Genomic DNA, 13,176 nt, shown 5'->3' with positions numbered 1-13,176 from the left:
CTCATAATTCCCCTCGATCTTTCCACAAGAATCTTGAAAATGGCGGCTGTAGGAATTGTGCGACTTTTAAGTCATTCAAACACAAAGACTGAAACATTTTTATTTTAAGCGAATTTCTTTTATAATAGAAGATTATCAAGTAAAACTCAGTATTAAAATTAGAACTTTCTGAGAGGAACATCAACATTGAAGTGAGGTCATTATGATACCAAGAATAGTATAGGAAGGATTAATTTTGTGTGAAGATCTCTGTCATAATTGCTGTGTGTTTGTCGTGGCAGTCAGGGGGCTCTTTACACTGCCACAACATATTTTCCCTTTCCCTTCCGTTTTTCTTTTGTTTGACCAAAAACCATTAAATGATTGAATACACTTAAATTTAATCAGTCAACGCCTATTTATTTGAATACAATGAGAAATGTACACTAGATCATTTTATCGCGATACCTCTCACACTTTGAAAGTTCAGGTCAAAGTTTGATTACCGACAATAATCAGTGGTAGATATGGACCTGTTACAGAGACTGCCGCGTGAACATGAATTCTGTGATCTGCAGTCCGGTGACGTATCCACAAGACTACCACATCTCAACAATTTTTTTTATACAAAGAAGAAGGCAACTTTTAGCATACGCTTGTCTTATGTATATCGATACGCCTTCAATTCAATATAAATCTAAGAGCGAATCAAAGAAGATTAGACAAAGAGAGAGAAATAAAAGAAACGGAAGGAATTTATATCGAAATATGGGATCTTTGGTAATAGGAATATCTCACCAGTTCTTCGGGTGTATAGCACAATTTCTGCCTTGTCTGGGTTGGTGAACATAGCGCTATGCGAGACCGTGACTTCCACCGGAGTTTTAAACTGAAGACCAGGAGGGGAAAGCTTAAGCCCAACTGAGATGATAACTTCGTCTTTTTCCAGGTTTAAGTCATGTGGAACGGTTGTCAATGCTTCTGCTGTGATATATTTGGCTCTGTCCTCATCTTCTGGTGAAAGTGAAACCTTGATGCTGTACTCGTCGAGACTTATAATCATTGTCTCTTCTCTGATGCTCTTCCTCGAGGAGCGAGAGATGTCTTGTGGACTGGTAAGATATGGATCGTATGTTCGGGAGTATGGGGGCATATAGCTAGGTAAAGCCCCACTACCAAAAATACTGCGAAGGTAGTCATAGTGGTCCTCTTCATTAGCAAGTTTTCCCGGGTCAGCACCTTTCCTAACAAGGTATTTGACAATAGCAAGATGACCCTTGAGTGAAGCTATGTGAAGAGCAGTTATCCCATATTTATCACCAATTTCGATACCTGCTCCTTTGTTAACGATATACTGGACGACTTCGAGATGGCCTTTTTGAGAAGCACAAAACAAGGGTGTCCTGTCGTTTTTGTCACATTTGTCAAGCTGTGCCCCTTTACTAACAAGGTATTTGACAATACCAAGATGACCCTTGAATGATGCTCTATGAAGAGCTGTTATCCCATCTTTATCACCATTTGTAATGTCTGCTCCTTTGCTCACGATATACTTGACGACTTTAAAATGGCCTTTTTGAGAAGCACAAGACAAGGGTGTCCTGCCTTTTTTGTCACATTTGTCAAGCTGTGCCCCTTTACAAACAAGGTATTTGACGATATCAAGATGACCCTTGAATGAAGCCAAACTAAGTGCGGTCTTACCATCGTCGGTACTCCTATCCAGCTCTGCTCCTTGACTGATTAGATATTTCACTTCATCTATATTTCCAGTTTGTGATGCATCATGTAGTGCTGTACATCCACCTTTACCACACGTGTTAATATTGGCTCCTTCTGTCAAAAGGTACTCTGCTATGTCAAGATGGCCACTGTATAAAGCAAGGTGTAGAGGGGTCCAGTAATCATTAGCAATTCTCCCTAGGTCTGCCCCTTTATTAACAAGGTATTTGACAATGTCAACATGACCTTCGACTGATGCTATGTGAAGAGCTGTAAACCCATCTTTGTCACCAACATCAAGATCTGCTCCTTCGTTCGCTAACAGTTCTACCACATGAAGATGGCCTTTCATTGAGCATAAGTGAACCGATGTCTGTAGGTTAGCATCGACTACATTCACTTTTGCTCCATGATGGGTAAGGCATTTAACCGTTTGCAAATGTCCGTTTTCCGAAGCAATGTGAAGGAGTGTCTGGCCAGACTTATCCGAGCAGTTTACATCAACTCCTCCCGAATCCTCTGACTTGTCCTCCGAGTCGATTAATGATTGTATCTTCAGGAAGTCTCCTTTTGCTGCTGCTGAAAACAGCGCCATGTTTAACGCAATTCACACCCACAACGTTTTTCTCTTGATGATAATATATCACCGTGCTCTCAAAACATCATGTTTCTTATTGTAATGTAACATTAAACTACTGTGTAAATTAGCCTGTACCCTGTAGTACCGATGATATTTGGTCTTTTCTGAAGGAACACTCAAGCGTGATTATATGAAAGCATTACATAAATTGAACTTTGCATTCAGATCCGTATTCAGCTGTAGAAGTCTGCCTACATTACTATGCTGCGTATTGCAACAACACAGTCCTATTGCCTTGCAATTTCTCTGTATTTCTTTTGGCCTGAACTATACCTGGTTTCAGATTAATTTTGCGCGAAAGAAAAAGAACATGGCGGATCAATATTTCATTACGCCTCATTCATAACCAGTGCTAGGTTGACGTGCCCCCCCCCCCTTCCCCACGCACATAAACACACACACAAACAAACACATCGAATACTAAGAAATATGAGAGAAAACAGGAAAAAGAGAGAAAGATGAAAAGGACAGAGGAAAATAAATGAATACAATCTCAACCATCGCTTTTCTTAAACACTCTACATGTGTAATTCTGTAACCTGCTGATGTAGAGTACTCGCTTCATTGATCTAGAAGTGGCAGAATATAAACCAAATTTGTCAGTATATCTCCATCAATAATAAGCATTATGAGATGCTAACAAAGTGCTGGTCATTCGTCTTTCTCCATGTACATATATTATGCACTTTGCTCAAAATGTATTACTTTCATAATTCTCATTTTGAATACATTCTCAGAATTTTGTTTACTAAAAAAAAATGGACTATCATCCTATATCTTGAGAATGAGTTCTAAAAATAAAAAAGACAAATTTTGATTCATGTGTGGTTCAACTGACAGAAGATGCCAGAGAAACAACAGACCGGACACATTATAACACACTATTGCCCCGAATCGCTGAGAATCGGTCGATTTGAAGTCGGTTTTCGAGATATAATTAATACCCCAGTCACACTGGCAAACCGACCTTGCATTGAATCCAAAGAGTCCAAACTGACTTATTGTTGGCCTCTGTGGATAATGTTATCGGTTGTCTGGTCTGGTCTGGGTGTGGATGTCTTTGTATTTGAATTGTCCTAGTACGTATTACAAGAATAAAGTTCACTTCTATTTTTCTTCGAGGATCTTTTTCGGTGGACTGCAACTACATACATATCACCTTTATTTATGTATACCATTAAGAAAATAATATTATGTTTCATGATTTTTGTGTTACTGTCTTCCAAAATGTTCAGAATATATCATTGTTATAGTGATGGACTTTGACAAACTATCCCTTTCTTGTACTTTCCTTTTCTTAAATGAAAAAAAAAGGAATCAGGGAAAAGAACGAAAGATCCCATATATTTTCTCAGTGCAAGGATAAATATGCAGATGTTATGTTGCAAGAAACTTATATTACTTATGATATAGAAAATACTTGGAGTTTAACGTGGGATGGAAGTTGTTATTTAAGTCATAGTACTTTACACAATATGGATGTTCTTGTGTTGATTAATTCACATTTAGATTTGAAGGTTCTTTCTGTAATTTCAGATCAAATCAGGAGATACATTCCAATGAAAGATATTCAACAGGATTTAGAAAGTATGATACATTGCAAATGTTTATTTTCCAGCAAGAGGAAAAGGATTACAGAGGTAATAGTTTTTGCCTGAATTTGAAAATAGGTTTGGATGATACGGGTAGGGGAAATTAGATCATTATAATAGGAGGATATTTTATTATGATGATTAGTCTGGTATTGGTCTCATTTATTTGATTGAGATATAAGTTGAGAAAGGATTGGTCACACATAAACATCAACAATTAAATCGGTCTGTGTAGAATAATTTGTAGACCAGCTCGTAAATATCACATGGTTCAAATCACCTCAAACACCCACAGATATTTTAACTTTTGTACAAAGTAACCTAGGTTTGCCGATGTCAAATTGTATATACAAACTGGACCACTGGATCCGAGAAAGTCGTTGCTGAAGGTTCATTTGTGGGTTAAAATACCCTTAACATACCTCTAATTCAGTATTCTGAAAGTCTGAAGTTTTCAGAATATCACCCCCAATATGTATTGCTTGATGGTATGAAATATATATCTGGTGTAAGTAAATTGCCCCTAGAATGGTCAAAACCTGTGGCGCTGAAGTTTTAAAATCATTGCCAAGGATCGGGTAATTCTCTATAAACAACCAGAAGCTACCTACATGCAACTTAATTCTAAGAGCGTATACTGATTAGCGTTCACTTTGTTGTCAAATACACACACGCATGATACATGTAATAATCTCAGCAATTTATTCTTTTTCTTCCAAAATTATTTGTGTATGAAACCCTTAACTGATGAAGCATTGAGAGCTCTACAGAGTGAGTCAGAAAAAAATGTCCCACTTTTTAAAAGTTGTATTGTTTGAAGTATGAATATTTAATCGTGGATTTTATGATATGTCTTGATAGAGTTATCCTCCCAGTACATTTATGTACCATTTTTATTTGAATCTCTGCATGCATGACTGAACATCAGACATTCTTTACAAGACTGCCAGATCTCACTTGCGCCAAGTAGCTAGGTGAGGAATAAAATAGTGTTTTGAACAAAGACTGCCAGCCAGACAATCACACACACACACACACACACACTCACCCACAAACACACACACACGCACAGGCACACGCACACAAATGATCGTTCCATTCCCGACAAGGCCCACCCGAACTGTTACTTTTTGTCGGGAATTCTTCTTCTCGTACGAAAAGTTGAGTGGCCGCTGTCCTCTTGGTGCGTATTGGTGGATGTTGTACTTCATGATGATGATGATGATGTTGATGATGATAATGATGATGATAGTGACGATTAAGATGATGACAATGATGATGATGATGATGATATGATGATGCTAGTGAATGTGTACTAAAGTGAAATATTGTCAGGGTTATGCCACTTAAACATTCAGCGATCTTGATAAAAAATCATTGGTTAATCAGAAAAGGGGAAATTATGAAACATTTGTCACGGTGTGTGATGTGTGTGCGTGTGCGTGTGTTTTTGCGCGTGTGTGTGTGTCTGTGTCCAGGTATGTCTGTGTCTGTCTGACTGTCTTTATTCAATGCACTGTTTTATTCCTCACCCAGTAACTTGGCGCAAGTAAGATCTGGCAGTATTGTAAAGATTGTCTGATGTTCAGTCATGCATGCAGAGATTCAAATGAAAATGGTACCTAAATGTACTAGGAGGCATATCATGAAACCCATGATTAAATATTCATACTTCAAACATTACAACTTTTAAAAAGTGGGACATTTTTTCTGACTCACTCTGTATAGGACCGCGTTCCAGTCAATGCCCTTTTTGAATGACTGGTATTCTAACGTCATTGGGTGTGCAAATATGTAATTTCTTTTCAAACTGAGATTCTCACAATATAATCAATTTAATTCGATTCAGTTTATTTCAAACACAAATAAAAACACATATCATATAAAATATATAATATAATATGCTATCCATAATACATTGTATGTATGAGTGCCCTATGGAAGAAGGCACTAAGGAGAAAAAACAGAAAATACTGATATTTTTTGTACATAAAAAACGAAAGAATTGTCCACGAATACAGTCACGAATATTTGAGATTCGCATATAGATTTAGAGATATCATTTTCAAACATTCATAACTGCTTTATTATTTGACCGATTTATTCAAACGTTTGCAATCATGAGTTTCTTATTTTTCTACTTTCACACAAAATTAATGAACTTATATATAACAAAGGAGCGCCTATCATACCTATCTATAACGAATATCATCATGATATACATAACAGTTTAATGAATCCATTGCAATTAAATATATATGTACATAAAGTATACATAAACAGTTTGATAAGTATGAAGAAGAATAAACGTCGAATAAAGGTAACATAAAAGACGAACCCATTTGTAATTAACGTTTGAATGAGAAGGATCTCACGCAAAACGTAATAGTGTTCAGTTGTTATGAGGGATCCCCTTTAATTTGGCAGATTTCTTCCTTCCTTAGTTGTCTTTTTTATAAAGATTTTGTCTCTCTCATATATATATTTTGTTTTTTTAATGACATAAAAAAGGGATACTCGCTTGTGAAAGGCAATAAAATCGCTGGTCTTGCCTTGCTCCTGGCCACAGGAGCTAATTGTTTTAATTATCTTAAACAAAATATGCAATTTAACACCTGTGGTTCCTTCTAGATACTTTCAAATGTTGAATTCATTTCATTTTATGTGATTTGAGTTGATGTTAATTCACTTCTATGTACATGTACATCACTTTTCTGGTTACAATCCTGTCAATGTTAATATTTTTATTGGATTTTCGTATTTGATAGATTTATTTACGAAAAGCAAATAAGTACCATTTATTTAATACAACGATATTTATATGTACAAGAAGAGAAAATATTGGTTGGTAAATTGGGCGGATAACAGCATATGTGCTAGTCGACCCTAACGCCTTATGCACAGCTCAACAATGTATTTTGTACAAGTAACTTTCAAAAAAACAAAACAAAAACAAAGAAATTAATGTACTATTGCAATCAATACTATCAAAATATATAACTTTAACAATGTCTTACAAAATACGAAATATAATTGTTGCACACATACAAGAGGTTTGTACAGACTATTTGCATGGATTTTCGATTCATGATTTGTTCAACAAATGTGTTGTAACATAATATGACATTAATAGGTAATCATGTAACTAATCACAAGAGACAATGGAAATCGACCATATGTCGTGCTATAGTTACTCCACAAATACTCTATTTAAAATATACTCTATACACTATATATCAACATATGAGACAAACTTTTATTATAAACAGATCAAACATGGAAGTAGTTAAGCTGTACGAGTAATTCACTCTCTAAATGAAAAAAGCACGAACTGCTATTTTCTGTGAATACAATATGCTTCTTAATAGGCTAACCTTATATTGCTTCACCACACCTGTGTGGTTTTATCCACGTTTTATATGGTGATGGATACTGTCAAAGTACGCCTAGGAACAAAATGTTGCAATCCTGATACACTGATTTACATAACGAATATGACTATTCCATGGCAGACGTGTATCATAAGTGGCAACATCAACCTCCTTGATATCCTATCAAGCTATTTTCAGTTTACCATTTATACCTGTTTTTACGCAAACTACTTATGAACATGATATAAGTTTCATTGAACTAGTTGTAAGTTTGTTAGCAATGTGCCAATTTTTCTGTGTGTTGTAAATTACTTCATCCACATTAATTTCGCTCTGGTCAGCTGGATAAGTATGACTTATGTTAGAATCATTTGCAAAATTAACAGCAATAAATTGACATAATCAGTTAATGATGGCAGATCATTTATATAGTTAAAAACAAAGTTGGCCCTAGTACTGATCTTGGTGGAACACCACATCTTATTTTATTCCATTCAAATAACGTTTGACCACATTGAACATTATGAGATCTGCTACTGAGATAGTCCTTAAACCATGCACGAGGTAAACCTCGAATGCCATTATAATACAGTTTAGCTAGTGAATAATGATTAAATGTGTCAAAGTTGCTTTCTTAAAATCGATGAATATTTCAAAGTGAATCTCACTGCTTCGTTCTTGTAAAAGCATACAATGTAATAATCTTGATGCAGCGAAACATATAACAAGAGGGCGAGCGTTTACACAATAATGGGTATAATGTACTCAAAATTGAACAAGGTTTACGCAATATTGGGTAGTAATGTACCCAAAATACATGCATATTTCCTCTTTGACCAATGTTTGGTCAATTTCATAGGCCCGACTTGTACTAATATTTAAACCGGACGCTGGATTGTGACTTTTGTCCAAAAATTGGGTTAAAAAAGAAAATTGGTCTAAGAACTAAGTTTAGGATAAGGCTTAAATGAATTAGAGTATACCTTTATTATGTTTCGAGCAAATCTATTGATTTTGATTTTTTTTTTAAACCAAAAGACAGGTACTTGTTGGATTACAACAACCGTACGTATAGTGCTATGCTCATAACGTTGTCCAAATAACGAGCCATAGACCCTGGATTAAATGGTGATATGGAACACATTGAGCCTGTTCCCTAATCACTGGTGTCTGTGTCATCATCTTCTATTTGATCATTCCGAGGATCAGCTGACTTTGTTCTCTCAAACGCATAGTTCTCGCAGAGCTCTTGACAATCCCCACGATTCATGCGTTCGAACGCCTTAGCCAAGTCCCCAAGGTTCTGGATCTTATTTTGACTCTCAGCAAGAACGAGTAGTTCTTCAGTCGGATTCTTGCACTGCTCCAGTGATTGAATGTAGTCTCCAAGTCCCAGCTCACTGGCAAGACCCCTCCAGTCACCAAAAACTGGGCTTTCTCTGTTCAACCGGCAACGCAGCTCATGCAGTAGCCTAGGAGGTACTATGGAAGCAATTGCAACAGGGGCAGGGGCAACAGTATTTCCTTCAGAATCTTTTTCTTTGGGATTGTTGATAACCATAATATTATAGACGTCCCCAGAACGCGGGTGCATTTGGTCGGCTGAAAGTCCTGGAACCAATTTTTGGACAATGTTTGCCGCACACGCTGGTGAGGCTACTGTCTCCGTTACAAAATCATGTGTGACTCGGTAGGCATGTTCCCGTGACAGTGACTCTGCTGGTGAAATCAAAGGGCTAGGTCTTGTAAGAACTTCAGTAGGACTACTTCCGTCTGAAATAAAGCAACGTAAAAAAAAAAAGGTTTTAGAAAATGATTAAACCACATTAAACCATGCTGGTGGGGCTAGGACTCCCATCGCCCCCTCTACTGCAGACTCTAATGAATAGACGGGCACTTTCGTCAAAGCTTAAAACAAAACGAACACAAAGATGTTATGACGTATAAATCAATTACATCGTTCAAATTTCCGTAGAGGACTTAAAAGGAATAAACGTATATCACAATATATGCGCTTCTAAATGGCTATAGATATTATTATCCCGGTTAAGTTCCAGCAACCGTTTCAGGAAGCCTGCCCACTTATTACACATGGATCGAGTGTAGCAAAATTATTAACAATAATGTTTTGCCAAAGGTTTCGTTCGTTACTATCTGTAACATAACATCAAACTGCACCTTAAAGTTACGATTGATTGAGGAGATAAGCTTAATTTTGTTGAGGTACAATTGACATTTGTGTTGGTACAGAGCCCTGAACACGACTTTATCTTCCAGCTCCTTACCAACTGTCTCTATCTATGTTACAAAGTCATTTGTGACTTGGTAGGCATGTTCACATGGCGGTGACTCTATCGATGATGGAGTTAATGGCCTAGGCCTTGTACGGACTTCAGTAGGACTACTTTCATCGTACAAAAAGCTTTTTCAAAATGATTAAAACAAGACTTCGCCCTGTGTTGTTAAGAACTCTGAATGATCCGTTATCTATCGCAAGTTGACACTTGGATTATATTGTATTAGTTTGGGTTATTGAAATGATTGAGATAAAAAAAATTGGACATGTAGCAAAAAGATGAAATAGTTCAATTTACAGAGTAAAATTATACGGTATAAAAATACAGTGATTGAACATTAAATAATATCTAAAACAAAGACTAATTTCAAGAATATGGACCGCAGTGGCGGTTCTAATGCCTTTGCCCCTTCCCCAAATAAGAAGCACATGCACAAAATGAATGATAGAAGACCCCACCCCCTGCTACCCTCCTCCCCCTCCTGCCCCCCTCCCCCCCCCCCCAAAAAAAAAGAAACACACAAACATACACATGTATTTCTCTAGAACCGCTCCTTGGGCCATAGTCTTACCCTTTGTGTCTGCAGGCTCAGTTGATGTTGAACCTATCGTTTCAAGATGATGCTCGATTCTCGTCAGCTCTTCGGGGAGCTGAGATGCTGAAAATACAATAATCAATCAAATCAGAATAGCACAAATACAAACAAGTTTTTCCTCTTGCACTCATTAGAGTAAATTGCAAGATTAAAAGCTTCTGTGTGTCTCCTTACAATGTAATTTTGTCGATGTTGTTCAAATTGTCTCAAAATATGGACATGTTTTCATGTACTTTAAATCAACTTTAATTTCCTTACACCCATGAACCTGTTTCTTAGGTGTATTCTGATCTAATGTATTGTGTTACGATGAATGTATTTTGTCCTAATGTATTGTTGTTGTTCGTGGATTTGTATCAATTAACTTGAAATTACACTTGAAATTTAACTTCAACTTGTAACAAGCACATCCCATTGAAAGCGTTTATTTTTTTACACACACAAAAGTTTGTGTATGAAACCAACAAACAAAAACAAAAACAGGAAAAATAGTATTAATACTTATTTTTTTAATCTTACATTTAGATGTTCCCCGTACAACATCAGTTGGTTCAGCTTTGCCTTTGGACGATGCAGTTCCTGTCGGAGTTGATTGGGCAATTGGATTCTCGTGCGGCACATCTGAATTGTTAAAACATGATTTCAACGTGATGAGAAGCGATTGCCTAAAATAATAATTATTCCAAGTTGGAGTCACTTGAAACGGTGCTTTTACTACACTAAATGAACTGTATAGCACTGCACGCAAACATAATGTACATATGATATATATATATATATATATATATATATATATATATATGTACAGGGTGGCCCGAAATATAAGCACTAGCATACTGGTACTAGCAGTAGTATAATCTTTCCAAATATCCAAATAGCTTGTTGTCCGGTATTAATGAAAATGCGTTTTAAAAATTCGGATAATCGGACGTCTTTCTTACACATGTAATTAAAAATTATCTTAAATGGAAGAAAAAATGTTTTTGGAGTGTTATGATTGTGTTTACTCTGACGTTTTGTTACAACTTGTCCGGAGCTCAGGCAAATAACCATTCCTGAAACTGCACAACGATCTTCTCTGCCAGCACTGCCAGTGGAAGTCTTTAAGCCCCCCCCCCCCCTCCCTCCCCCGAAAGGAATTTATGCTCTTGATATTACCGTTGTATTGTACTGGGAAGGTAATCTTCTTCGTGATTTTCTGCTTCAAGATGAGAGTGACGAGAACTCTGGATACTTTCCTTTCACGTGGTTGAAGATTGAACGGCATCCGATGGGTCGTCATGTCAAAGAAAGCACATTCTTCAAGTTCCTAAGAAAATCAGAGATAACCATCAATTAATACCCTACGAAGTTATAAGAAACGGTACCATTTTCGTAATTTAAAAGTTATAACATGAATTATGACCCATGTTTGAACCGAGTTTCCTGAAATTATATTATAATGAGATGGTGTTGTGCAATGAACAGTAAACTAAGGCAGAAAGTTCATCAGTTCGGTATCGCTTTAAGAAAGCTCTATATCTTTGGTAGTGTAAAAAATATATTATTAGGACCTGCAGAATAGTTAACGGACGATTTGTTTGTCAGGATAATTTACTTCGGGGGAAACAACAGTAACAATTATATTGGGATTGTTACCTCTTTTGACACTTCCTCTTTGTTTTCCAGATGTGTGACAGAAAGGGGTCCTTTTCCCCAATATACACAGTACTGCTCACCAAGAAAGGCTACCTGGTAGTCTCGTATGGTATCCTACAAAAGGTTGAACATATATGAATCAATATTGAAAGAATAATAATGACAATAATAGTAATAAGAATATAGTAATAATAGTTGCAATAATTGCAATAATGCCACAGCAAATGAAGGTACTCAAATACACTAAATATTCTCTTCAAGATGTGAAACGTTTATCGGGTTTGAATATTATATCTGTGATTTGTTTTATATTTTTTTGTGACCACCCCGGCCCGTCCCCTCCTTCCCCCCTACCCCTCCGTGTACGCACCCAACTACTCAGAAAACGTTACGCACAAAAATATTGACATCGTAACCACTAGAAGACCGGGGACACAAATAAAATTTATTTAAATTAAATAAATGTTAAAATGGACTTCAAATTCTTTTTCAGCTAAAATTATACCGAACCGTTAATTTATGATAAATATACCTCTTTCATGCCGCAGAAGTCGTCTTTAATGACGAGATAGATGCGGTTTAACACGTCTCTGTATGTTGACAGGGGAACGTAAGGCGTACAGATGAGCCGTTTACCGATGAAGTATCTCCTGATTAAGGAGATAATCCACCATTCCGAGAAATGGTCTAAGTACAGAGTAAGGTGATTCTTTGCGACTACACATCGAGCAGCTTTGTCAGAAGCAGGAACTATCCTTGCAAATTCATCAGACTCTGTCAAGAAAACAAAAAGGGGGACCGTGTTTATTTTGTTACGCAGTGAACTGTCATACTCTGGGATTTACTTTCACAAATAAAGAAAGCAAGTATTTTTCTGCAAGTTTTGCGGGTTTTCTGGGGAGCCTTGTTGGAGGGTCATTGTTTTACTCATGAGCAATGACATTACAAAATGTCAGTTGCTTTTTGGTGATTGGCTATTAACAAAATGTTTTATGCATTAAATCATTCTCATAATTCCCTTCGATCTTTCCACACAAATCCTGAAAACAGCGGCTGTATATAAACTGTTCGGTTTATAAGTTATTCAAACACAAAGACTGAAACAATTTTTCTTTAAGTGAATTGTTATTCTAATAGAATTTTATAAAGTAAAACTCAGTGAATAAGAACATTCTGAGAGGAATATCAACATTGAAGTGAGGTCATATGATACCAAGAATAGTAGGGAAGGATCCATTTTGTGTGAAGATCTTTGTCATAATTGTGATGGGTTCGTCGTGGCAGTCAGGGGCTCTCTGCACTGTCACAACAAGAGAAATGAATTTATATGGAAATATGGGAT

General features: G+C 36.6%; 1 protein-coding gene across 1 annotated transcript; it reads right to left on the bottom strand.

Annotated features, from left to right (window-relative positions):
* Positions 1-383: 383 nt before the first annotated feature.
* LOC105442896 (serine/threonine-protein phosphatase 6 regulatory ankyrin repeat subunit B-like) lies at positions 384-2,296 on the bottom strand. Its single transcript, XM_030987377.1, has 3 exons — positions 1,948-2,296; positions 778-1,353; positions 384-394 (listed from the first exon to the last, which is right to left on the bottom strand). Exons 1-3 carry the CDS (start codon positions 2,294-2,296, stop codon positions 384-386), a joined length of 936 nt encoding a protein of 311 aa, XP_030843237.1.
* Positions 2,297-13,176: the final 10,880 nt, after the last annotated feature.

Source organism: Strongylocentrotus purpuratus, unplaced genomic scaffold (genome assembly GCF_000002235.5).
Source record: "Strongylocentrotus purpuratus isolate Spur 01 unplaced genomic scaffold, Spur_5.0 spur5_scaffold_16, whole genome shotgun sequence".
Taxonomy (NCBI): Eukaryota; Metazoa; Echinodermata; class Echinoidea; order Camarodonta; family Strongylocentrotidae; genus Strongylocentrotus; species Strongylocentrotus purpuratus.
This window is presented reverse-complemented; position numbering and strand designations above follow the sequence as displayed.